Source organism: Sesamum indicum, linkage group LG1 (assembly GCF_026168435.1).
Source record: "Sesamum indicum cultivar Baizhima isolate 11 linkage group LG1, ASM2616843v1, whole genome shotgun sequence".
NCBI lineage: Eukaryota > Viridiplantae > Streptophyta > Magnoliopsida > Lamiales > Pedaliaceae > Sesamum > Sesamum indicum.
In genome coordinates this window covers 1,453,361-1,480,770 of record NC_142657.1, presented here as the reverse complement: position 1 = coordinate 1,480,770, position 27,410 = coordinate 1,453,361, and the positions used below count along the sequence as shown (strand labels likewise).

At 38.3% G+C, this 27,410-nt stretch overlaps 4 protein-coding genes and 1 non-coding gene across 11 annotated transcripts; 1 reads left to right on the top strand and 4 right to left on the bottom strand.

Annotated features, from left to right (window-relative positions):
• The first annotated feature begins 52 nt into the window (after positions 1-52).
• On the top strand, positions 53-4,303 carry LOC105169943 (uncharacterized). 2 transcript variants are annotated; one of them, XM_020694131.2, is made up of 5 exons: positions 53-302; positions 755-830; positions 1,471-1,665; positions 1,775-2,668; positions 3,122-4,303. In XM_020694131.2, exons 3-5 carry the CDS (start codon positions 1,573-1,575, stop codon positions 4,010-4,012), a joined length of 1,878 nt encoding a protein of 625 aa, XP_020549790.2. In that variant the 5' UTR covers positions 53-302; positions 755-830; positions 1,471-1,572; the 3' UTR covers positions 4,013-4,303. The 2 variants fall into 2 exon arrangements, with proteins under 2 accessions (XP_020549790.2, XP_011088833.2); XM_011090531.3 differs by lacking the exon at positions 755-830.
• Positions 4,304-6,088: 1,785 nt separating this feature from the next.
• On the bottom strand, positions 6,089-7,951 carry LOC105169799 (uncharacterized). 2 transcript variants are annotated; one of them, XM_011090358.3, is made up of 2 exons: positions 7,568-7,951; positions 6,089-6,927 (listed from the first exon to the last, which is right to left on the bottom strand). In XM_011090358.3, the coding sequence occupies exons 1-2, from the start codon at positions 7,731-7,733 to the stop codon at positions 6,257-6,259; spliced, it is 837 nt and encodes a 278-aa protein (XP_011088660.2). In that variant the 5' UTR covers positions 7,734-7,951; the 3' UTR covers positions 6,089-6,256. The 2 variants fall into 2 exon arrangements, with proteins under 2 accessions (XP_011088660.2, XP_011088735.2); XM_011090433.3 differs by having other exon boundaries at positions 6,089-6,888; positions 7,568-7,945.
• A 105-nt stretch (positions 7,952-8,056) lies between these two features.
• TRNAL-CAA (transfer RNA leucine (anticodon CAA)) lies at positions 8,057-8,140 on the bottom strand. Its single transcript has one exon. It is a non-coding gene; the product is annotated as a tRNA-Leu (tRNA).
• Positions 8,141-8,618: 478 nt separating this feature from the next.
• Positions 8,619-14,250, bottom strand: LOC105169486 (putative E3 ubiquitin-protein ligase RZFP34). 5 transcript variants are annotated; one of them, XM_088882473.1, is made up of 13 exons: positions 13,965-14,247; positions 11,731-11,981; positions 11,379-11,650; positions 11,213-11,300; positions 10,862-10,921; positions 10,674-10,706; positions 10,324-10,401; positions 10,142-10,185; positions 9,797-9,837; positions 9,609-9,691; positions 9,415-9,506; positions 9,168-9,279; positions 8,619-8,941 (listed from the first exon to the last, which is right to left on the bottom strand). In XM_088882473.1, the coding sequence occupies exons 3-13, from the start codon at positions 11,591-11,593 to the stop codon at positions 8,822-8,824; spliced, it is 966 nt and encodes a 321-aa protein (XP_088738599.1). In that variant the 5' UTR covers positions 11,594-11,650; positions 11,731-11,981; positions 13,965-14,247; the 3' UTR covers positions 8,619-8,821. The 5 variants fall into 5 exon arrangements, with proteins under 5 accessions (XP_088738599.1, XP_011088380.2, XP_088738598.1 ...); XM_011090078.3 differs by having other exon boundaries at positions 11,881-11,981; XM_088882472.1 differs by lacking the exon at positions 13,965-14,247 and adding an exon at positions 12,096-13,958 and having other exon boundaries at positions 11,881-11,981.
• Positions 14,251-17,180: 2,930 nt separating this feature from the next.
• On the bottom strand, positions 17,181-26,606 carry LOC105169395 (uncharacterized). Its single transcript, XM_011089821.3, has 5 exons — positions 26,365-26,606; positions 21,722-26,148; positions 19,668-21,158; positions 18,539-18,791; positions 17,181-18,416 (listed from the first exon to the last, which is right to left on the bottom strand). The coding sequence occupies exons 2-5, from the start codon at positions 26,099-26,101 to the stop codon at positions 17,782-17,784; spliced, it is 6,759 nt and encodes a 2,252-aa protein (XP_011088123.2). The 5' UTR covers positions 26,102-26,148; positions 26,365-26,606; the 3' UTR covers positions 17,181-17,781.
• Between the last annotated feature and the right edge of the window lie 804 nt (positions 26,607-27,410).

Below are 27,410 nucleotides of genomic sequence, written 5' to 3'. Positions count from 1 at the left end.
AGAAAATAGAAATATCTATAGTTGCTGGTTGTGGGGTTTCCATTTTTCTGCAGCCTCACCACACTGCTTCCTTATCTCATTCATATATATAGATAAATTGAAAATAAATAATTAGTATCTTCTTTTGAACTATACATCCCAACGATAAACATGTGGATAAGATTTTCTTTGAGAATTTGTCTGAGATTTCACGCAGTATATATTATCTTCTGCTGATTCTCACTTTCTACTGCATTTTTGCGCCAAGAAACGCCAGACTGTTTGTCTTCCGGGCTCCAGCGCTCAGTTTAAAGTGCAAACAGGTACGGGGTTGCTGTTCTTTAACTTGGATTATTCCTTAGTCCCATCAGGTTTTTCTGTACTGAAATTAGTGGGGCGATGTTTTTTTGGGTGCCCATTTCTTGGTTATAGCTATTTGAGGTGTTGGGGTTCAGGTGATGGGTGTATGGACGATTGGTGTCAAGGGCATGTGCTTTGAAGAATTTTCTTGATTTTGAGTAGTAGGAAAATGGGTTCTTATTTGGAATATGATTTCTGATTATTTTTTTGATAGAGCATGCGAAAGTGCATTGAGTTTTATGGTTTCTTGCTGCTAAAGATGAACCCTTATGAGCAGAATCAATTTGTTTACTGACTATCAGGCCCTGTTAGCTTAGAATCCACGTATCCTGTGTTTGACATGTGTGAATCGTGGCTTAGAAGTGAGATTATACAAATTCTGATTCAGATTTTATTGGACTTTATTATAATTCAGTTACTCAGCTCGAGATGTTTTCGTCATCCTTGGGCGTAGAGTTAGTGGTGATCAAGAGGTTGAGAAGATAAGAGACGTATGTTCGTCCCATCCTAAACATTTTTATTAAAAACGTTGAAAGTGGGAACGATAGTACTGTATTTTGCTGGTAGTTTTCCGCTGGCTATATTTAGAAGTAGTTTGGGAGACAAATTGAGCTTTTATGTTATTGGTAGAGTTCAGATCCTCTCTGACCTTCAGTACTAGTATATTGACTTCTCTTCATACATATAACATACATGAAATGAATTTCACTGACACATGTTGAATATATATTGTTATTGGTAGAGCTTTAAAGGGTGCATCTTAGTTTGTGTCCTAGTTTGTTTGTAATCAGACTTACTTTTTATGTCCTGATAGTGTAATCGTATTTCTCTTGTTCTTTTGAACATTGCACTTACTACTCGTCTTACTTGTATTGTGATGTTGTTGATGTTTCATGGCGTAAGTCATGCGCTCATGCTTGGATGTGGTTTCCGGATCTTATTTTATTATTCAAACACAATGGAGTTTTCTTGTGCTCTTCCCAGTATCCTCTCTGTCTTCCAAGATGTGCATCCATTATCAGAAAATCTCTTGTATGCGTGATGGGGTCATCATCTTCTTGTTCAATTTACAGCATTAGTCCGTATGATCCTGTGGACACATTTACTTATACTGGATTCCCTGACATGCAGATTGTATACAATTTCTTGGAGGGAACGAGAACTCGAGTGTGTGCTGCTCTGAATTTCGTGAATGCGTCAGAGAGAGAAATTTAAGAGCTAAACATTGAAACGATGGGCTACCTAGAGGAATTTGACAAAGATAGCTCCAATTCTAAGATAAAAAGCAAAAGCCAAGCCAGCACTTTGGTCCTCAATGAAAGACAGGTAAGCGAGCTTCCCATTAAAATAATGAACTCTTTTCCAATTGAAAAATTATTAAGGTTCCATAAGTTCTCTTAACTGTACTGAAAAGTTACATGTTTTGATATTTTAGGAAACGTCCCATGGTGAGAAGATTCAAGTTTATCCAATTCCAGAGTCTACTCTGTGTACTTTCTGCATTAATGGGGAGAGTTGTAAAATTGTTCGCTCAAGAACGAAGCTGATGAATGTTTTGTTGGAAAAGGGAAAGCCTCAGGAAGCCCAATCAGTTTTCAATAATTTGATTCAAGGAGGACATAAGCCATCTCTAGTAACATACACAACACTTTTAGCTTCACTGACTGTTCAGAAACGCTTTGAATTCATTCATTCGATCATCTCTCAAGTACAAAACAATGGAATGGAGCCAGATTCAGTGTTCTTTAATGCTGTTGTTAATGCATTCTCTGAATCTGGGGACATGGAGGAAGCCATGAAAATGTTCTCAAAGATGAAGGAGCATGGAATGAAACCCACAATCAGCACATTTAATACGTTAATTAAAGGATATGGGATTGCTGGAAAACCCGAAGAATCTTTGAAAATAATGGAGCAAATGATGAGGGAAGAGAATATAAAACCCAACCTGAGGACGTATAACGTTCTTGTCAGGGCATGGTGTAGCAAAAAGAATATGAAAGAGGCTTGGAATATAGTGTCCAAGATGGTAGCTTCCAGCATACAACCTGATGCTGTTACTTACAACACATTAATGACAGCATATGCTCAAAACATGCAAACAGAAGAGGCTGAAAATGTGATTCTAGAGATGCAGAACAACAATGTGCTGCCAAATGAAAGAACTGGTGGCATCATAATTGCTGGATACTGCAAAGAAGGTAGAATAAGGGACGCCTTGAGATTTGTTTACAGGATGAAGGACCTTGGCTTACGTCCTAATCTTGTTGTTTTCAATTCATTAATCAAAGGATTCCTTGACCTGTCAGATAGAAATGGGGTTGATGAGGTAATTTAACGGTTTTCATTTTCGTTTGAATCATTTTAACCATTCTGTCTCTTATTCTTAGAAGGAAAAAGATGATTATAGTGGAAGATATAAGTTTAAGTATCCTTATTATGCCATATCCATCTCTGTTGATGTGCTTGCTCAGTTGGCGCACTGCTGTAGGGCTTTATCGGAATTTATAATTGTCCATAAGTTTCCATTTATCAATATCTGCATTCCAAATAAAAGCGATTCAATAAGCTCAATAGGTTTACAGATACTTTTGTGTGCCAATTTTGAAGCTGGTCCATGTTCAGAACAGTTGATCAACTTCAGTTTAGCTTCTTGGCTATCACGAACAGTATGAAGATGCACTTTCATGTGGAGTTCTTGCAACAAACTTGTTTTCTTAAATTTTGTTGGAAGTAATGGTTGTGTAGGTAAAAGGAACTGATTCACCTGACAATTTTATAGGTTCTGACATTGATGGAAGAATTTGGAGTCAAACCAGATGTGATTACTTTTAGCACCATCATGAATGCTTGGAGTGCCGCAGGTTATATGATCAAGTGTCGGGAAATTTTCAATGACATGGTGGAAGCTGGCATTAAACCAGATGCCCATGCGTACAGCATTCTGGCTAAAGGTTATGTACGAGCCCAAGAACCAGAAAAGGCTGAAGAACTCTTGGATGCTATGAAAAAATCAGGTATTTGCCCAAACGTAGTGATCTTCACCACTGTTATCAGTGGCTATGGAAGCTCTGGTTCCATGGACTCTGCAATGAGGGTTTTTGAAAAGATGATCGAATATGGAATCTCTCCAAATCTAAAGGCTTTTGAAACCCTGATTGGGGGTTATGCGGAAACTAAAAAGCCATGGAAAGCAGAAGAAATGTTCCAGCTCATGGAAGGATTCAACGTTCGTCCCCAGAGAAGCACCTTCCTGTTGGTTGCAGAAGCATGGCGTGCTGTTGGATTAACGAAAGAGGCAAATCGAGTAATGGGCACGTTTAAGAAGCAAACTACTGTCCATCCAGTGGAAACACGGCATGAGGCGCCATTGGAGAGCTTGGAGAAGATTTACCAAAAAGAAGCTGATCACTCATCGTCCTTCTCAAGATTGCAGATACCAAACATTGTTGTAAGCGATCAGAAGGGGTTGACTGGTCCAACCAAGAGCCGGATGGTACTAAGGGAAGCTGAGTTCCCATCATCAGAGAGCTTGCGTTCTACCACTAAAGCCATGAACCTTACTTGCAGATTCGGGGAACGAGCTCCAATGGTGAGCCGGAGGCATTTTCATGCACAGCTCTGTGTCTCCGGCCCGTTTGCACCTTTATGTACAGTCCTTTCATTGAACTGAGCAACAAGCCTTGATGCAAAAGAAGGCTTTTGTTTCACTTCAGGAGCTGATTTTGCAGACAAGGTTGTCTGACTGGTGTACATAGAAAATGGGAGGGCAATGGTTGATGTCAAAGCTCTGAAAGCCTCAAAGTACTGTAACTCAAATTATGTGTTTGTTTCCTCTGTAGACATATAAAAATCTTTGGTCTGTAAGTACTTTTAAAAAGCTGATCTCAAATTAGTAACTATCGGTTGTTTTGCCAAATTTTCTGTATTGAATCAGAATCGATGACGATTCATATTTTCTTCATACCAATTTTTTAAGTATTTTTATTTTGTATAACTATGAACACCCTAAAAAGTTTCAATTCCACAAAAATATTATTTTAATTATGATATTTTTAATAGCATTTATGTAACTTAATCTTCTTCTGTCTAAATTTTATTTTTGATAATATCTTGAGTTCATAAATATATTAATTGAAAATCCTAAACTCGTAATAAAGTTATTGCAATAGTTCATTTATTTGTTTAAATTCAACTCTAAATCATTGAATTCATGTGATTATTTTTTCTCTAAATATTTTATCTATATATTTTAGCACATTGGTGGACACTATTGTAAGAATATGAGCATCACATACTTTTTTTTTTTATTTTTCTAAAAGGACAAAAATATCTCTACGAAAGAGTCATTAAAATAAAAAATTATGCCCCACGGCACACACTTGTATTTTACTAGTATCTATTCAGAGCTTTTATTCAAATAAAATAATAATATTTCATTATAATTTTACTACTACAGTGGACTTCAACATTATGTATTCCTAATCCTAATACGGAGACTGCAATTCAAATAGGACAACTCCAGAGTCGGAGTCAAGAGTCAGAGTCTGAGTCCTCATCGACATCAAACTCTCCTCTCCGCTTGTGCCTATATATATATACACCAACACCATCTACACACACCAAAAAGCATCTACAGACAGAAGACATATCTATCCTTTACCTTCAGCAAGTATTTTTTGACTACGTATCAAAATTCGAAATGGAGAAATCGGTGAAGAGCGCTGCCGCAGCACCTGTGAATATGCGTATTCCGTTTGAGCTTTGCTGCAATGAGTGTGGGCGGCAAACGTACAAAGGTGATAGATTTTGGGGTTTGAAAGAGAAAACTGGAAACGACTCGTGTTTTAGCGTAGAGATTTACAGGTTTCAGTTCCAATGTCCTTCCTGTCGTGCTGACTTCTTCATCAAATCGGATCCCGGGCGCTACAATTACATTGTGGAGTCGGGAGCAACTTTGGTTCCAAGGAAATTTTAGAACAAATAGATAGATTAAGGTAGACATTAAAGAAAGATGCCATTTTCTTTTATTAGAATCACTAGATTCTTTGTTCGATCTTTTTTTTTTTACTTGTTGATAGAATGATTTTCTGGGATTTAATGAATTTTTATTGCTTTAATTTTAGTTGCAATTTTGCTTCGTAAACAGCTTCATGGATCTTGACGATAAGGAATTTGCGGTGATTTCTATATTTTTAGTTGAAGAAGTCTCTCTCTCTCTCTCTGGTTTGAGGTGTCCAGATCAAGACTCGAGAGATGGGATGGCCGCCAATTTACTGCTTTGAGTCCTTGACATAAATAGGCACCTTATGTTTTTGAAATCATCGGTCTTGAATTGATGCGAAAATCCTGCAGTTTTGAGTAGGAAGCCAACTCGTTCATAATTTCTACTACCCACCCAAGTATCAAGTCCATCAATTTTAGATAATCTCTACTATGATTCCCGTGCCTAAAATTTCAATCATCAAATATAGCTATCTTCTTCAAACACCGGTTCAATACAACAAAACTGGCAATTTGGTAAAAGAATTAAAATACCATGAAAGCTCTTGCGGGAGATTGCAAAGGAAAATATGCATGATCTTTTGCCTCCACTGAACCATGCAAAGGGATGAATAATCTTTAGTTTTACAACTAGCGATGTTTTTAAATCTCTAAAACTACAATAGAAAATAGCAAAAATCTGAAAGCATCCCCCGTCCTGCAACTTGTTGGTATTTTGATGACCTTTAATTGAAAAAACATAGAGTGAACAAAACCTCCTCTGTGGACAATATTCAATTATGGATCAGGAGAACAAACAGTGGATCATATAGGATTCTTTCTGGATTGATAAGATACATCCACTTGAAGTAAAAGAACAGTTTTTACTGGTGCACCACTGTTACAATTTTTCCTATTAACAAAAACCAAAATTTTACCACCCTAGTTTTTGTACCACAGAGAGTCCACAAATGACCACAACAGTGTAGATGCCAAAGTCCATCAACAACGCTCCAAAAATATTCTGCAACAGCAACGCTGACTCAAGAGCTTTCCCTAGTTGATCGACCAAAGTATTTCCACCAAAATTAGGAACACTCCTCTTTTGTCTCATCCTTAACTCCGCACCTTGTGCTCCCAAAATTACCCGTGCAAGAACAATTGATATATTTGTCAACAAAAGCAGATAAACTGGTCTGGACATTATGATGTTTCTAGTAATGCCAAAGCCCAGAACAGGAAATCCTATATATGACAAGATTACCAACACAGCAGCCACTATAGAGGAGCATATCCGGAATTTCTCCGAAGCTGCAATTGCTGAATAAACTTGACCAGCTGTGAGCAAGTTGAGATGCCTCTGTTCACGTTGGTGGTCCTGTGCAGGAGTTTCTTCCTCAGGACCAAGTGGGGTCACTGCTCTAGGTGTAATGCTTCTGCCTTTCTCATTGTTTTGCAGCAAAGGCTCTACTGTCTCATCCTGGGTATGATGCTGGCTAAGTTCCCTGACAGATTCACGATCTGGCAATGGTGAACCAGAGGCTACATCCTCATGCTGAGCAATATCTGCAAGATCACTGTAGTAAGCACTAGCAGCAGAAGAATCTGAAGAAGCAGCACCAAAGGAATTCAATATTAATCAAGCAACAGTTGCTATTTTAATCTTCTAAGTAGAAAAACCAGATAAGCATAGGCTGAAACCAAAGTAAAGCCTCGGCATATTAAACAAAGGCATGCATTTTCTTGGAAATTAATCTGTGTAATCAATGCCAGATTATTTGTATTAGCAATTTATAGAACCTCTTTGCATCTTACTAATTACACCAAAACCAGCATTCGGGAAAATATTTTATTGGATATGATCATTTGCAAAGGAACAACAGAAATCGAAGATCAGAAAACCCACAGATCTAATAATCAACAATACAATAATTTCTTTTGAGAACAGCTATAGTTCACTATCATAATCAGCCTATAATCCAATAAGCTGCAAAAGAATTGGCAACATCTTATACTACAAACGAAACCCTAAAAATACAAAGAAAAGTTAATGAAACGGCAATAACCACAAGACACAAAGTATAGTTTCCTCGCGTCATACCCACAGAAATCAAACAAGTACTGATACTTCATCTAGAAAAAAGAAAAACGGCGATTTGTAATCCTCAGTCAACTCAAACCTTCTTGTTTTACTTAAAAACAGCAGAACTCAAACCAGAAAAATAAGAAGAACAAGGGAGGGTACCGGAAGGGGTTTGAGTGGGACGAGTGGTGGGGGGGTCGGGAGGCAGGGATTGGATGCGGCCAGTGATGAGAGCCAAGCGCTCAGATCCACGCTCGACGATACGACGGCGGCGCGCTTCTCTGGTGGCGTGGCTGCTGCTTCCTCCGGTTGCTGCGACCGCCGCCATGATTGCGAGTAATTGAACTGAGTGATGAATTTGATTAGTGGTGAATGGGATTGGGGTTGGGAGAGGAAAGAAAGGGAAGAGGTGCGTGTGGAGGAGTTGTAGTTTATTACTGCTTGTCTGCTAGAGCTGAGGAGGAGGAGAGGCGTAATGGTGAAGCAGTTGTGGGATGTGGAGATCAGAATGTGCACTTTTCTTCCGGTTTTGTCCTTGGACTTGCTATAAATTTCCAGTAAATGAAGAACAGAAATTAATATTGAAAAGAAATGTAGAAGTGTGACAAAAGCACAGCAGAGCAGCGAGATAAAAATCAAAGAGTGTGTATGTGTCAGAAGTGGGATTTGAACCCACGCCCTCTCACGAGGACCAGAACTTGAGTCTGGCGCCTTAGACCACTCGGCCATCCTGACGACCCACGTTCACACCCTTTCCTCTTTTTAGTCACGATCCCAAGGCTAAGGCTGCGAGCCGCTAAAGGTTGAGAAAGGATATTAGTGAGTGCATCTTGAGATGATCTGCTCACCAATTTGTCCAACATAATTGAAGACAATACTGAAAACCTTGCCTAGTTTGGCATTGGCCCCCTCTTGTTTTTCATAAGGAATTCATTTCCTGTTCTGTAACTCTGTTGCTCTTTCAATAGGGTGAACGCATCCATATCATATGCATACATTAGACTCAACAATCCAGTCCCTCCATATTTGTGTTCATGCCACCGCAGCACATGTTATTCATACATACTCCACGAGATCAGCCACTTCTTAGTTATCTTGTGTCAGGAAAACGTTGATGTCAACAGGATTTTGGATTAATACAGATATATACTTACGTAATTTCTGTGCATCAGTTGTCAAATCTTCTTATGATATGAGCCTTGTATATATAATGTAACAAGAACACAAGAATTAGTATTTCACAAAAAGAAGAAACTACAAAGAGGAGAATGTACACTATAAGTTACATATTCCCTTGCTTCTCAGCTAAATTCGGCTACAACAAACAACCTCCAAGGTGCTTCCAGCAACAGCAATTGCACTCATTGCGCAGTAAGAGGCACATCTAGCCTAAACCAAAATATCACTCATACATATCTATCTGCGGAGGCCTCTTGTTTGACGGGTGTTGTAGGACTTGCAATTAGGGCATTTATGGGCCACGACATGATATTTTACTTCGGAATTGCATCCACAATCATTACAAAGAATCCAAACCTGCCACCAGAAGAAGTGCCACTGACATTCAGCATAACTTTGGCCCCAGGATATTTACATTGAGAATTCATTTAAGGCACCAACACCAAAGTAAAGGTCGCTAACCAATCATCCAAGTACAAAGTTCAAGTGAAAAACAGGGATATCTGTGTGTCTGTGCTTTTTTCTTGCTTTTTTTTGGGGCAGGGGTTTTGTTGGAGTGTTTGGCTAGGAGGAAAGGAGATACCATCTTGTTCTCACAATATGGTGGCATGGGCGTAGCTGCAATCTCCACATCAAACTTCTCCCATACCTTTGACATATCGCACACTGATTTGGAGCAGATTGGGCAAGCATACCTGCTCAGTAGATCATGGAAATTTTGCTCAAGGGCCTTATATATACATGTTATATCCATGTATGTACGTGTATATATATGTACAGTGTGCGTGTGTGTGGAGAGAGAACGAGGGGGAGCAAATATCTCGACTTACTGATAGTGTTCCTTCATCTCTTCCAGGCATGACTTGTGAATGGTGTGCCCGCACGGCAAAGCAATGACATCATTTCTTGACTCAAAGAGATACTGCATGCAGTGAGTGCTTTGTTTCAGTTTGGGGCTTGCCAAAATAAGTAGTTATCAGATCAAGAAATATGCCATCCGCGATGAAAAGAATGAACTTAATACCTCAAAACAAACAGGACAATTCTGGTGCATCGCCCTCTCCACACATGGATGACTGCTTTTTAAAAGCACAGAGTAGCAGCAACCTAAAGTCGCGGAGATAGAAATATCAGAAACAAGACAGATGTATATATATTGTTACCAAGGTGCATACGATGGTCCGACAAGTGTACAAAAGGAGAAAAAGTTACCACACTTATTGCAGTGGAAGAAATTCTTGGAGCCCCCAATTCTGTAACAGAGTCAAGCAAGCATGAGTTGATGGCATTTCCAGCCAAAAAACAAGTCACTTCTAAAATGACATCATTTTGTACAATTCATGTAGACAAGTAAGTCCACTATAACCTAGTCACATGCTATACAGATTTCTACAATATCACAGTGATCCTTGCACCATCATTTGACAAGAATTGCCATTTAGACACAATTTTCATCACCTTGAAAAATGAATATACTAAGTATATAACTTGAACGGTTCTCTCTTTTTATCTCAAGAAAACATGGTGATCAAGATGTGGGATTTGAGGTATAAGTACCTGCAGATGCCACAGCCATCACAATGATACTGTTCCTTAGACGTCTGCAAAATCAGAAACACAATTGTGTAAGCTACCTGCCATATATACCAGTTAAACATGTTCAAGTTGCATAATCTTTTAGGGAATGAAACTTTTCCAAGTAAATTAACAAACCTCACTCAACTTAACATCTTACTTACATCATCATCAAACAACTTGCAAATTGCACAAAAATATCTTCCCATGCATACACCACAATTTTTGCAGACTTGTTGAACCTAAGGATAACCACCAAAACGATCCATACCTAAGTCAAGAGACAGACAGATAGACAGACAAGAGAAAGCATAAAACTAATAAACATAGTTCTCTCCCCAAGTTAATTTACCACCATGAGAGTGAATTTGTACCAATAGAGTATCAATGATCGCAGTCAATGCATACCCCCAGATACAAAAGATAGGAAGTTTTCAAGCCCTAGGGCATGGCAACAACAATTACATTTTCATCGATAAGTAGAAACTTGATCAAATAAAAATTTGAAACTTACCTCCTGTTCCTCGCCGCAGAGTGAGCATACGACCTTCAAAATACAAACAAATGGTTTCAATAATTACATAGAAAATAATCAGAAAGGACATAAGCAAACCAGTAAAAAGTAATCTAAGCCTCTATACAAAATATATCAATGGATAAATAGGAACAAACAGAAAGAGAAGGACCCTGGTAAACACCTACCTTTTCCACCAAGTGGCGAGGCACATCATGTCTGAGCTTCTGTTCAATTGAAATACTGTTCTGATGGCCAAGAAAAAGACAAGACATCACATTTCATAATAACTGTATATTGGTCCACATTTGATGTAAGAAAAACTACATAAATACTGCCTTCCCAGCACCACGTTTCCCAATGGCGAACCAACCAATGATAAAAGGAAGGCTCTACCCAATAAATATTTGATATTTCATTGATGCATACATCTTACTTTTTAATAATATAACTTTTTCTGTCAACTTGAATAGCCCCAAAGAAGTAAGTTCAGGCAATTCGCCAGAACTTTTACAAGAACTGAATGAATGTAAACTTACCTTAGCCTCATTATGACAGTGACGACAATCGAATATCTCATTGCAACAGGGAGCTCTAATGCGGCACCTCCGACGATAATGAGAACACCTGCAATCGAGCTCAAATATTAGCAGAGAACCGTCAAATGTAGCACACAACAGTTGAAATTTAAAACTAGAAAAATACCCATATTTAAGGTATCCTTTGTCTAGTCTTTCATTTCCAGTGACCATTTCCTCACTTGTCAATTCTTTTCTGGAAATGTGCTGTTCCTGGGGAGGCTGCACATCTGACTCACCAGCAAGCATCATATTTCCAATTTCATTCTCTTCCGCCACACTGGGCGAGATTTTCGGCTCGAAGCATGGAGAACCAGGATAATCACCAGCCGCTGGCGCCATGTGATTGTAAGAAGTGAGAATAACAAATAGATAGCAGCTGGGTAATGGACAAAACACCTGCATTGAGAAACAAATTTAGGAAGAGCTGAAACGTATTTATGCATATTAGCATAGTCGCCCTCTGCATGGGCAAACACCTCAAGATCATTAGCTTTTGTTGCAATATTTGCTCCAGACCAATAGAATCAGCAACAATAAAATCCAACTTTTGAACAGCTCTCCAATTACGAAACCTCCATGAAGGAGATTTCCTCAAAACAAATTGATCTAGAAGAATCCTGACTAACAAATATCATGCAGCAATCTGGAACTTCAAATCTTCAAGCTGCGGATTGTAACCCATTTCTGGAGATCCATCTAAAGAGACACCAATGATGGACAGCTCAACCTATCGCAAAGCAATAGAAAAAAATCATGCTCTCTTTACAAATCAAACAAAAAACATGCAAGTCTGAGATTGCAGGGATGAGTTGTGACCTTGTCCTCAAGAGGACAGACCTACCTCAATCCAGGATTCTGCATGATCTCTTCTTCACCATGTGATAATTAAACAGGAAAGCCACTAACATTATACCCAGTATCTTCTCCAATCAAAAACCGAGCGTGTTAGAATATTTGTTTACTACAGTCTGCTCCCTAGTCAAATACCCCTATAGGATGGTAGAAATCTTTCCATGTTAATCCTAACTATTATAGCTGATGGACACAGAGCTAAGGATGAACCAGTCCAAGTCAATATAGCACCATGAACCTACTCGAGTAGTTAGCACACTTCATACTTGTGAACCTCAACCCGTGTCATATACAACTATAAAACTAATAGACAATCTTAGTACCCTATGGCTGGGTGCGGTGATACATGGAATTGGTCAGAGAAAATTCTAACTAAATGGCAAGAATAGCAACCCCATTCCTGCCAGAGCTCAAACAACTTGAGCAAGGTGGCATGGCAAGGATGATGTGCAGTGTAGAAAGCTCACAGACGAAACTAGAAAGAGAGGGGAAAGGAATTTATCTGGAACACACCACCTCAGAATTTGATTCATACCATGTCAGGCATTTTTGAATGCTTACGAATCTTCCAACTGATACCAATATAATGTCACTCAAAAGATAATACAAGCAGCACCACTGAGGTCACAAAGATGCAGCTCCTATCAAAATCCTTGGTAACCAACAGTATAGTTCCTTGTTCAAAAATCCTTATAGGTGCATAAGCAGATATTCTGAGAGATCTCCATGCAACTAACACTTGGACCATGAACGAAGGAGAGAACCTAAACGGGTGTTTCCACATCAAACTAAAAAACTGAAGTATGTGTGTGTGATTCGACATCAATGGGGCCTTGTGCCAGACGAATTATGGAAATGTAACAAGGCATTTTGATTTTGTCCAAATCTGACTAGAAAAATAATTCTTTGGTGATGTACACACTATATTGCGTTTCCTCTATAACATGAGAGATAAATAAATTGAAATGACCCATTGATTGAGGCATTTAAGTATTTGTAGATTTTCAAATAATCAGAACACCCTTTGTCCTTCCAGCAGTGGTGACAAGAGAGCTTCCAATGCGCAAAGAAGACCAAACTTGAGAATGTAAGTCCCAACCAGTGTTATTGAAATGTGATGAGCGGGAAACTTTTGGCTGTGAAAAGTGTCAGAACATTCACAAGAAAAGGAAGGGCCCAGTGCAACAGAGTTGCATACTGAAAGTAACAATGAATAATTAACTATGTATCAGCAGCAACTACATAATCAGTATTTTCAGCATCAATGCTTAGCGAACTGGATCCTTAAATTTTTGTCCCAGATAGGTGGCGTTAGCTACTAAGTTAGGGTGCTGGTTAATGGTACAATCACCCTATGAGCAAGCAAAGTAAAACTTCTAATACAAATCAGCCACTTAATAAAAATTAATCAATCAACATTTTGGAAGCCAATTTCACTTGAAAGAAGATCACAAGTCAGAATTCCAAATTCAGAACTAAACATTCATCCAACTAATACATGTATACATGCATGGGCATAAATATCGAGCATCTTAAACACATATAGCAGTATTGCTATAATCAAAATTGTCAATGAAACCAATTCCACAGCAAGAAGAAGTTCATTTTTTCCAATCTCTACCACTCCCATAATCAAATGGCAAAAAGCTTGTGTTTTCCTTCAAACTTCTAGTAAATAAAATTCCCTCCGAACGCTCCCAAATTCTAGTCACTCAAAAAATCACAGAAAAGAGAAAACCACACATGCAAACAACAACTACCACAGACCAAACCAAAACAACACAAAAGAAAACAACCCAAAACAAAACAAAAAAAAAAGAAAAAAAGAAAAAGAAAAGAAACTTCCAAAATAACGAACTTTAGATTCCGATCACTTCCGCAAGCAGCTTCCTCCGATCAGCTCCTCCAAGCCGAACTCCGCCGTGAAAAAATGCTCTCCAATCGCATACACAACAAAAAGAGCCTAAAATACAGACACACGGTAAACCACAACAATGCAGTACTCTACGGTTCAAGTGTTCTTCTCTGAAAACCTTAGATGATGAAAGCTTTTCCAATTGGATGATTGGATATGGTTGTGGAGAGAGATGCGAAGTATTATATTTATATACGGTAACAGGTGAAGGATACATACAAATGTTTGAATGCGATTGAAGCGGAAACAGATTGCGTGATTTCTTTTAATTTCTTTTCTTTTATTATTTTTCTAGAGAGTTCGAAAAATCTAAAACACGGGAATTTACGTAAATGCCCCTCAAAACTTCCTTTTTTTTATTAATTACACTTAGACCTCCTTTAAAAATAAAAAATTATATTTTTTCTCAAAAATATTAAAATTACATTTACACCCCTCTCCAAAAATTCTTCTTTTACATCTGATCCAATTTTATTAGAATTTGAAAGAAAAATTCTATCTTTAGCAATTTTGCCTCTTATTTAATATTTTTAAAATAAATTTTTATATTATAAAAGGATCAATATAATATATATAAATGGAGTGAGCGTAATATTATTATATTTTTTTCCCATATAAATGAAAAATTATTGCATGAAAGTATTAAATGAGGAATAAAATTAAAAATTTATATAACTTTTTTTTTAATGTCAGCATTTCTATCCAAAACTTAACAAATATAATTTGAAACTTATTTGAAAAAAAGTGTAATAATTTGGTAGTTTTAGAAATGATTTAAGTGTAATAAAACCTATTCTTTTCCCTCTTTAAATTAAATGTTAGACGCGTAAGCGTATTTTGTGGCCAGGCTTACGCACACGAAGAAAAATAATTTCATCACACTTTTTAAAATTTTTTAAAATATGGGTTGTGCTTTACGATTCAATCGGTGCCATTTTACCCAATGCAGTATTTATTTTGACTTTGTATAAAGTGTATAATTTTATTATAAAAAGATATCATATTAAAAAGAGAGGCCTTATGGCTTATAAGTCACTCAAAATTCTTTATTTGCAAACATATACCATAATAGACATACGTTTCATATTGTTGCAATCGAAAATTTTAAGTGACGTACAAATCCCAAAACTTTATGAAGATATTTTTTTAAAATAAAGTCGTAACGATCGTATAAAACCAAAAATAAAATTATAAAGAGATACGAGTGGTTTCTAAACCTTAAAATTTTCAATTTTCGGAAACAACGATGATACCCAATCACTTAATGAATATATTTATAATAAAGTGATACTTCTAGAAATAAGATGGACATAAAATATGGATTGGAGTGGTCGCTGTTGGCACTGTAGTTTTACTTGAGTTATAATCCGCAGCCATCGTTGTCCGTTCAAGACATGAGATTTGCAACGTACGAATTCGGGATAATGTCTGTTTAGTGACGCGTGTGTTGGATACGTGTCCCGTATCCCACGTCCATGAATATGATATTTCATCTATATTCCCTCCTTCCCATGCTGACGTCTACATGCAATCTTGAAAATTTTTAGTTCGGATTAAATTAAATAAATTACAGAACGAATATGGTGTGATTTTAATCATTTTTTTTTAAATTATATATCAATCACATGATAAGTATATTACACTTATTATATGATTAATTATAATTTGATGAAACCAAAATTTCACGGAGTATTTGCTTCGTGTGTATGTCCAACAAATGGAACAGTCTCCCAACTTATAAGAAAATATACTCATTATTAATTAATTGCATGTGACTGTCTGAAAAGTCCGAATCCCAAATTCCTAGACATTCAGTTTTCATTTTCAGTTTTTTAAATATTAAACTAATTAGAGTGAATATATATATATATATTTACATATATTCTTATTGAAAATTAATTTAATACCATATTTAGTATAAAATACAATTTTATCAATTAATTTAAATATATTTTTATTTTCACATGAAAATCTATATAAATTAAAAAATACATCTTTGATAACGAAAACTAAGAATGAGAATAACATAAACAAACAGTAATTTATGATACGCTTATGACATTTGAGAAAAAATATTAATGTTATTTAAAATAAAATATTTAGAAAATTTATACTATTTAAGAAATTACGCACAAAATAATAAATAAGTATCATATTTGTAAGAAAGTAGTAATTAAAAAAGATAATGATACAATATTAGAAGAAACAAAAATATGCATTAAAAAAGAAGTATCTATCATACGACGATCGAACAGTGAAATAATAGATAAAAAAATAAATAGAGAATTTATATTAAATATTAAAAAAAATACAAAATGACAGACAAAAAAGCAGAGACACCAAAAGGCCATTTTTCTCAATAATAAAGTCTGCAGACCAAAATATGCATCTCAATACATAATAGCAAGAAGTTGTGCTTCAAGGATACGGTGGTTCATAAAGCAAAGGATAAATTATATTTTGCTATTCGAATTATACTCGTTTTTATATTTTATTATCGATATTTTTTTATCAATTTACCATCTCAACTTTACAAAATTTGAACTTTGTCATATCCGGTCATTTTTTTATTGATTTTTTATAATTCTAAGGCCAATACAACATACAATTGGTACAAGTAAAAAGCAGTGCATCAGACTTCATTTCAACCAAAATTACAGAAACAGAAGCAAGTTTGAATGTAAAAATCACCATACAACACATACTTTCAAGCTTGACATATAGACCAGATATGAGATGTCCATAGAAAAGAAAACAAATAAGTTGGATGACATTCCAAGCAAAAAAGCCAAAACAGAATACCATTTACTCATCATGTCCAGTACACAGTAACTCAATTCCTGTGTATCACCAGCGCATTCTCCCAAGGAAAAACCAGCGCAACAGTACAACAACAGGTAATGTATCACCAGGAAAAACCAAGGCAGGAGAGTGAAAAATCATCGTAAGTAGCACATAAATCAGAGATGACAAACATTTTATCCCTTCAAATATTTCTGATTTTTTGGAGTTTCTGAAATGCACTTGACAGAAGCATCAAGAAAGTTGGTGCATACACCAACAAGTGCATTTCTCTAAACAATTGAAACTTCAACAAATCGGAATGTTCAAGAAAAGGATTAAAATAACAGTAAGCATGAGTATCAATGAAGCAATTACTTACACCGCAAAATTCATCTAATACTCATCAATGTAGTTCTTTGCTTAATACAACGAGGCTGCTGCAAAGTTTAACATCAGATTCTTAATGTAATTCAAGAGATGTACTATATTTACTAATTGTTCCTTCAGTATCAAGCACTATACGTTAACTAGAGCAAAGAAAAAAGAAGGCAAGAAAATGGCTATACAATGATTCACAACCAAAATGCCACAAGCCCCTTACTGGCAAACGCACCATAGAAGTCGCATTTCACTGGAAAAGAGAAGCTGCTCCTTAGGGGAGAAACAAGTGCACAGATAATCTAGAATTTCATGTACCTAAACTGCCTTAATTATGACAATATGGTGGTGCAGGGGAACTTTTTTATCAGTACTAGGGCAGAAGTAATAGTTGCTTCTCCAATATCTGCCCAGCCATTATGATACAAAAGATGCTATCTATATACGGACAACAATAGAGGTCTCCATCATCAAGAAACCCAGTGCTATTTGCTGCATCATTAGGAAGTTCAGAAAGCTTGACGTCCCCAAAGCATGCAGCCTCCAGCTGCTGGGACAGAGCAATTTTTCATCAAAATAATCGCAATCAGCTGATCATCTAATTACCTCCATTTGAATCCTCACAAGCAGCTTTGGTTGCCTCCGATCCATTTGAGTTCTCATGAGCAGCTTCGGTAGCATCAGATTCACCTGTGTTCTCATAAGCAGATTTGATCGCTTCCGCAGTCATTAGAGCAGTCACAGCTTTGTGGATAGCCAAATCGGCCTTGTAGAGCAATCTCTGAGCCTTCTCTCTCTTGAGCTTAGCTATGTTAAGTGCATGTTGGGCTACACCTGATGCATCACGCAGCCGAAACTCATGAAGATCTGAGGCATCCAAATCCTCCAGCCCTTGCCCGGGCGTTCCCTCGAAATAATATTGCCTCTGGCTGGATAAGTCAGGCGAACCCATGTTCAACTGCTGAACTCCATTTGTTTTCCCTATTGTCCTTTGGTTGTATGACGCTGTCTGCTGGTTGAAAGAAGAGGGGTAAGAACCAAGCTTCCTTGTCTTCTTCTTGTAAACCCTGCGCTTTGATTCGCGCACAACAGCGCTCAATGAGAAAGGTGCATCTCGTGGAGACAACACTCTCGTTGAAGCCTGGAGTGATGGTGAACCATCAGAAGATTCATGTATGCTGCTTGTGTACAAGACTTTCTCATCTCCAAATGCATGACCATTTGATCTTCGCCCTGCCATGATTGCGTACTACTAAGCAACAACACTAGAAGAGAAACAAAAAACTAAAATATTCCAAATAAAAAAAGGGCAATGCAGTAAACAAGGCCATTATGAGAAAAGAATCCAACATTACCAAGAATGAGAAGACTGTCATGATCGCCAGATGTAGCATGATGTCCAGAAACGAGAAATTTCCTGTGAGACCGTTGTTTTGAGCCCTTGTTGGGAATATCCAGTCCCCTTGGCTTTAGGCAGAAAGCAAACATAGGTGGTTTTTCAGGAGTAGCAGCCTTCTCCTGAGTACGAACAGAAATGCCTGAATTGCCTCGGGCAACGCTATGCTCCCACTCCTTCAACTGCTGTTGATACCTCTCCCAAAGAGGAGGCTGAACACAAGAAAGAGGGTGACCATACTCAACGAATAGGAAAAACAATCATATCCACATGAAAGACAATGCTAAGATAAAGCAGAGACGTGCACTGATGCAGCCATGGACATATCAAAGGAAATGTATTCCTTTGCTAAGTGCCCTCAGATAGAGTGGATAACTATAGCTCACCTGCTAAAAAATATAGAGATCCAAGAGGGAATCCAGCACAATGTTGAATAAACAATGTCATGTTGAAGCTTCATATGCAAAAAAAAAGGGGCAGAAAACCACCCCCTCATAGACTAATGCAATGGAGGAATAAGTATACCCAGCAATTGACGGTTAAGCCTTTACATGTGCTATTGAGTGTGTGAGAAAGAAAGAGGATTTGGGGTGATTAAAATGTGCATAATGAATTGTGAACAATATCAAACAAGAGCTACATGGTTGCAAATGATCACGCAACATTACCAAACATCACGCACATCATTCATATATGTATAGATGAATATTTGTTATATACAAATTTCTTTTTGACAAAACAACTGCCTCACTCAGCTCAAGATATAAAATATTGGCAAATAGTTACAAGTTCAACTTGGCATACTTAAGATATCAACATGAAGCATGCATGCGATCCTGAAGCATCACCCCTAAAACTTGTGAGCTGATTCTGTACACACTTTCATCCTTGGATTAATACTAATATGCTTCATGTAACACTGACGTAAGACATTTATCACATTCCCTTGCATCAAATGGGGCCAAATTTATTTACAGATCTACTAAACTAGGATTGAATTTTTTCATTCTACTCAACCATGAGTTATGTTGACAACAAGATATACAGAGAAAATAATAAAATTCAGAAAATACACAAACTCTTCATACCTGCAAATGTCTTATTAAAGGCATGCCCTTTTTCCCCCTCTTCTCTTGCCAATGTTTGAAAATAACTTTGGCAGCTTCCGCTGACCCCATTCCGTTTACAAGTTCTTGAATTTCAGCATCCGTGAAGTTATCGCGGTGCTGAGCATATGAAAGTTTTTCAAACATGTCCATTGTCTTTTCCAAAAGCTCCTCAGATATCTCTTCACATCTATTTTCGCCAGTACCAGTTCTGTATGCCATCAACCATTGCTCATCATCAGTATCCATGTCATATAAAGTATGTGAGGGATCCATAGCCATTTCGACATCTGTTTGAACCTGTCGGAAATACTTCGTAGAATTGCGGAAAAAAAGGATTTCAGTTCCATAATCATCACTCTCCTCAATCAGCCGGACTCCAGGGATGGGGATGTTCTTCACAGAAGCAGCACGAACATTCCGGTTGTAACACTCCTCGTGCATCTCCTTAAAAAGCATCCACTGGCTCCTGTCAGGAAACTCAAGTACCCAGTCTTTTCCCCCTTTCCACAGCATAGCATGCGAGTAGCGGTTAGTTGAACCAGGCTGAAAAATATGTTTAACTTTATATGAATATTTTGTAACACCAGAGAGCTTGATAGCAAGTATCCACTCATTATGATCAGCAACTTCTAAGAAAATAAGTGCTCCATGTTCTCTCCACCCTTTGTCCCCATGTGTGACCAAAACATTTGCACCACAAGCTACCAACTCGAAATTTTTCTGGTTACTCCTAGAACCATCAGATATTCTCTTCAGGCTAGCTCTCCTGATCCGTTTACAAGGTAGAGCTCGCTGGTTTTGCAATTTTTGTTTTGCGCTGAAGTCATAACCTGTACCAGGCAATGTGTACTGAACCTGAGTACGTGGCTTCTTCGGGCCATTACTGAATCCACTTCCCATGAATTTAGGACTCCCACAAGGCCACCTAGAAGAGAGGCCTCTGAGAGGAGAAGCAATTGAGCTGCTTCTACTACCTTGCCATGAAGACCTGGAACCACTTCCATCTTGATTTCCCAGATAAAGGTTCTGAGAAGAGTCGGCTTTCTCAACAACATTGCCTTCCGAGTCAACATCTGTTGCCATTTTTCCATCAGAACTTGTTAAACCCATGAAAGCAGGAGCTTCTGTTTCCGGTATTCCAATTATATTTTCAGTAATATCTTCTACAGCAAGCGAGCTGGGCTCAAATTGAGGGCATTCTGAATTAGGTAGGCTGCCATTTACTAAGCTTTCTGGTGAGCACTGTGCGTCTTGAGGATGAAGAGTACCACCAGCGAAGCTGTTTTGCATAAGTAACTGGAGATGCAGAGTGAGAAAGAGAGTTGGTGCAGCAGAAAAGCAAAGAGCAAATTGAGGAGTTTTTCCAGGCTTTCCGCCCAAAGTTAAAGCAGACAGACTGATCCTTGTATTACAAGCTTCCTTGGAAACGCTGACTGGCAAAATCCGCGGCAGAAGTTTCTCATTACAACCCTGGTGATGACACAAGTACAGAGAATCAGGGACTAACAGCCATTAGAAAAGAGAAAGTAGTTATTAAAAATTGCCAACTTAAACATCTCGCCATGACATTACTTTTGTCTAGCATGAAGGCTCCTTTATCTAACCACCATCTAAAACAAAATAAAACAGAAAGAAGAAAATAAATTTATAGATTATGCTGGATGATTCAATTCACTGGCCTTATAAAAAATGCCAAAATGATACTCCTCCATTCATGTAAATGATGCCCATGTTTTAATTGGCACATAGCTTTAGAAAGAGAAAAAAAAGTGAATTGGAAGTTTTACAGTTAAACTGTTAGTGGGAGCCACGTCATTGCCCAAAGATACCTTTAGAAAGTGAATCACAATTTTAGGAAATAAAATATTATACTGGACATTCCAAAGAGGAAACAAGAGCAACCATCATAAAAAAGAGGGTAGTAGCAAAACAAGTAGAAGTGCTTCATCTAAAAACCGGAACATTGAAACAGAACAGCAAGAAAGGCACAAATAAAGCAAATAATTATCAATGCATTAATAGAAAAGATATACCGCATATGAGGAGAGCTCTAAACCAGCATGAGCTTTGCATTGCTTTAAACTCCCATATTCAAGATCCTTGATGTTATCATATGTGCATTCTGAGGCTGATAATTGTTTAATAAGAAGACAATGCTCCAGAAGTTTGGAGTCCAGGCAAACCCACCTTGACCTTCGCAATCTGGAGAAACAATGAAATTCAAATACATGATGCTTTCTTAGATCATGAAAGCTGGAAAGTCTGAACCTTATCGAGGTCACAGGTGATTGCATGTCCAAATTCACGTGTTCATCGGGTCGACCGAAAACATTCAGAATTAGAAAGACACAGGCCAAAGCTTGCTTCATGCATCCTTCAAACATCAGAAGTCGCAGTCCAAGATGGCTATCAATGAAAAGCATCTCCATGATAACAGCGGGTGAGGTAGCCAGCATCACCCCATGTTGAACCATGAACATGTTATGAAGCAACAGAAAATCCCCTGTTGGAAGTGAAAACCCTCTAAAAGGCAATTCAGGTACACAAATCTGGAATCTGAATTCTTCAGACTCCACCAACTCCAAATTTAACCTCAACTGTCCTTGATGGTTAATTGACCACAATTGCTTGTTAGAATCACCTAATCCACAAAAGATTGTGTCGTCTTTTCTAGCCGGAAAACTAACTGTAACAGGGACTAGAGGAGTAACAGTCCCTGGAGCCCTTCCATATGCTTTAATGGTTCTCGACATAGAACCACTTCCTTCACCTTTCTTGCTGCCATTCTTCTTCCTGAAGTAGACGACATGTTCACCATTTATGGTTCCCAGCATTGATTTATGAACCACCCTATGAACAATGAATTTATTGGCTAATATCGGTTCACAATCTGGATTACTTCTATTTCTTCTTGAGTCAGCTAAGTCGCTGTTTAGGTTGTCTGTTTTCTCATATGACAATGAAGAGACCACGGGCAATTCCATATGTGATTTCCTCTGAGTTCTCAAAGAGTTTTGTAAAGACTTGCCACGCTGAGATGAACGAGCCAACCATAATGCGATAGGCTCTGATTCAAGACAGTTCGCTATGCAGCAATCATCATCTTCTGGCCGTGCTTTTTCTCCTTTATGTACGTCATTGTCCCCTTTGGAAACCTTTCTAGATTTTGCTCGGCCAGGCACCTCAGTAGGGAGAAGCAAGAGTTTGAATTTCTCTTCGTGAAGATCGATCCATTCCTCATCTCGGTCATCATACTTCACATGATGAAGCTTACATTCTGGGTGATAATCATTCACAAGGCCATAATACCAACTCTCATCCAACGGCCAAAAGACTTTAATTCTCCGGTTCAGAACAAAGTGTGGATCCAAGTGGCTGGGAAGAATTTCATAAAAATGGCGTCGTTTCCTTGGCACACCCTTGCCTTTATCTTCTCTTCTTGGTCTAAGAGCTCTGCTTTTATCATCAGCAGATGCAGAGTCCAAACCACCAGATGAGTCAGCATGTTGATTAAACGAGTCCCGAGAAGATGAAACTGGAAAAGACAATCCATTAGTCGTCTGAGATGTGGAAGATTTTCTCTTTGATGAGAAACCTGTGCAGTTTGGATCAAATCGAGATGACAGCATCCTGGCTGCATTCTGCTCAAGGTTTTCCTCATCATCATCATCTTCATCAAAATCAACAATGGCTCTATCCACAATCGAACCACCCACTGAAGGCTCTGACTTCTTTGAGGCTTCACCTCCATCCCTACCAACTTCCAAGTCTTTTTTCTTCCTACTGTTGGTCCGTCTCTTCTTAGAAGACATATCACCATTATTTACAGCTTTACTGTCTTCCTCAGCATGCGGGACAGAAGACAACCCACCGCTCTTACTTCCCTTAAGTTCATCAGCCCCTGCCTTCCGCTTTAAATTTACATTCGAGCCACTGCCTTTGTTGGTGGATTTTGTATCTGCCTTCTGCTTTATTTTTCCTTTTGAGCCGTCGGCTTTTGCACCGACTTTTGAATTTAAGGCACCATTATTACCTGCCGATATGGTAACTGACCTAACTAATTGGTCGCTGGTACCACGCTCCTTCTCAGGTTCAATAACTTTGTCATTTAATGCTCCTGTGAGATCAACAGATTTGGAAATGCCTTTGTTGGTAGATTTTGAATCTGCCTTCTGCTTTATTTTTGACTTTGAACCACCGACTTTCCGTGTGGGTTTTGTATTTGAAGCACTGTCCTTACCTGCAGAAATGGTAACTGACCCACCTAATTGGTCACTGGTACCAAGCTCCTTCTCAGGTTCAATAACTTCATCACTAATTGCTCCCCCGCGATCAACAGATTTGGGAACGCCTTTGCTGGTGGATTTTAAATTTGCCTTCAGCTGTATTTTTGACTTTGACCCACCGGCTTTTCGTGCGGCTTTTGAATTTGCAGCACCATCATTACCACCAGAGGAAATGGCATCTGACCTAACTAATTGGTCACTGGCACCAAACTCCTTCTCAGTTTTAATAACTTCGTCTGTAAGTGCTCCCAAGTGATCAACAGACCTGGGAAGGCCTTTCTTCTGCTTTATTTTTGAAATTGAACCACCAACTTTCCGCACTGATTTTGAATTTGAAACACCATCATTAACCGCCAAAAAGGTAACTGGCCTAACTAATTGGTCACTGGTACCAAGCTCCTTATCAGATTCAACAACTTCATCGCCAAATGCTCCCGCGTGATCAACAGATCTCGGAAAACCTTTGCTAGAGGATTTGGAAAATGCTTTCTGCTTCATTTTTGAACTTGCACCACCAACTTTTCGCACAGCTTTAGAATTTGAAGCACCATCATTACCAGCGGAAATGGTACCTGACCTAACTAATTGGTCACTGGCACCAAGCTCCTTCTCAGGTTCAGCAACTTCGTCACCAAATGCTCCGGTGCGATCAACAGATTTCGAAAGGCCTTTGCTAGTGGATTTTGAATCTGCTTTCTGCTTCATTTTTGAATTTGAACCACCAACTTTTCGCGCAGCTTTTGAATTTGAAGCACCATCATTACTGGCAGAAATGGTACCTGACCTAACTAATTGGTCACTGGCACCAAGCTCCTTCTCAGGTTCAACAACTTCATCACCAAATGCTCCCCCGCGATCAACAGATTTTGCAAGGCCTTTGCTAGTGGATTTTGCATCTACTTTCTGCTTCATTTTTGAATTTGAACCACCAACTTTTCGCACAGCTTTTGAATATGAAGCACCGTCATTACCAGCAGAAATGGTAACTGACCTAATTAATTGGTCACCCGCACCAAGCTCCTTCTCAGGTTCAGCAACTTCGACACCAAATGCTCCCGCGCGATCAACAGATTTCGAAAGGCCTTTGCTAGTGGATTTTGAATCTGCTTTCTGCTTCAGTTTTGAATTTGAACCACCAACTTTTCGCGCAGCCTTTGAGTTTGAAGCACCGTCATCACCAGCGGAAATGGTAACTGACCTAACTAATTGCTCACTGGTACCAAGCTCCTTCCCAGGTTCAATAACTTCGTTGCGAAGTGCCCCCATGCCATCAACAGATTTTGGAAGGCCTTTGCTAGTGGATTTTGAATCTGCCTTCGGCTTTATTTTTGAATTTGAACCACCGTCCTTTCCCGCGGATTTTGTTTTTGAATCATCGTTATTACCTGCGGAAAAGGTACCTGACCTAGCTGACTGGTCACTGGTACCAAGCTCCTTCTCAGGTTTAATAACTTCATTGTTAAATGCTCCCGCATGATGGACAGACTTGAGAAGGCCTTTGCTGGTGGATCTGGAATATGGCTTCCGCTTTATCTTTGAAATTGGACCACCGACTTTTCGCGCGGATTTTGAATTTGAAGCGCCGTCATTACCCGCGGAAATGGGAACTGATCTAACTAACTGGTCGCTGGTACCGACCTCCTTCTGAGATTTAATAACTCCACCATTAAATGATCCAGTGCGATCCACAGAATCTGGACGCCCCAACGGCTCAGAAACCTGATGAATTTCCAACCTTTTCCGCCCAACCGATCCACGTGGACGTCTTGGGAAATTAAAAGCACTGCCATTTTCACCAAGAGCAAGTGAAAGTCCATGCAATCCTTCACCCCAACCAATCAATTTCTGGCTAAAACCTGGCTCTGACTTCACACCATCAGCATCATCCTTCTTACTTTTCTTAGCATCAGACTCCAAACAACTCAAAGAAACCTCCTTCCTACTCCTCTTCTTCCCCTTCTTCTTAACACTTTCCTGGTCATTTTCATCGGGAACTTGCTTCTTACTCCCTTCCACTTCAGGAGCCCTAGATTTGTAAAGGCTCTTGAGATCCAATGATCGGTTTCTTTTGGGAATTTCAACACCACCAGACTTCTTACTGCTACTCTCCATCAACAAACCCTCCATCCAATCACCCCAACACAATTTCCCTTATTTTCATGTTCCATACAGATCTGCCAACACAAGTCCACAGCAAAAGGACACCAATTAATCATCAACAAACGCATCAAATTGAACAGCAACCAAACTAAAAAAACAACACATTTCTCAAAACAAAGACGATCACATAGCAAAATTCAACACATAACACTGAAAAAACACACATATATACGCATAAACTCCACATGCATGTGTGTTTTCAGATTACACATATCCACAAAACACTCTACCTGGAATCCAAATTCCGGTGACAACCTCAATGCAGCAGCGGAGATCGAGCATGAGAAGGGTTTTGATTTAGAGAGTAATTCAATGGCAGAAACAAAAACACAGAAATTCCAGTTTTTGATTAAAAGCCCTAATTTGATTTTCACTGATTTTTCCTTTTTTTCTGTGTGTTTTCAAAAACTCATTTCCTTTTCTTTTCCCTTTTTTTTTTCCTAGAGAGAGAAAGAGAAAAGCTAGGGTTTGTATGTCTGAGAGGGGCAATGGTCAGTCAAGGGTTTTATTAGAATTTTAGGGTGAAATTGTGTTAATTAAGCAAAAAAAGCTATACCACGTGTGAAATCATCAACCGTTGAATCATCTAATTTAGATACGGGGTTAGTGTTTTGGAGCCCTAATAAAAAAAAAAAATTAAACATCGAATGCTTTACTGTCATCCACTGTCTGCAAGTTTACTCTATACACGTGGATGGCTAGATTCAAATTTAAATTGTCTTGTTCATATAATCCAGGTAATGCTGAGGTATTTCTGCAGGAAAAAGGTAAGTGGTAATTCTTATATCTAAGTTTTTATATGCCACTTAAATTACAAGAAATTACAGGGACTGCCACTCTACTTTCAAAAAGAGAAAAAGTTATGAAACGCCAAATGAATCACGCATGACCAGCCACCTCAAGTACGAAAATCAACATACTCGCTCCCAAACTCTGCCATCATAATGTCGGTCAGCTCGGGAGTGGTGCCCACGCGCTCGGTTGGTGATGCTCTTGTCTTGTAATGGCAGACTAGTGATGCAACTAAATGAAAATACGAGAAAAAGATTCTAAAGGTAAAAAAGATATTAATTAATTTTAAAAATTCAAATTGGATTGTTTAAATAATTATATATATATATATATATATATTTTGTAATCTAATGAATTTTAGACTTAGAAGATTTTATATTTATTATAATGATATGATATAATAATAGGTAAATCAATGTAATCATAACTTTATAAGCTTTTTGGTTGTAGAAAGTTTAGTACTTAGTTTGGGAACGTACCGCAT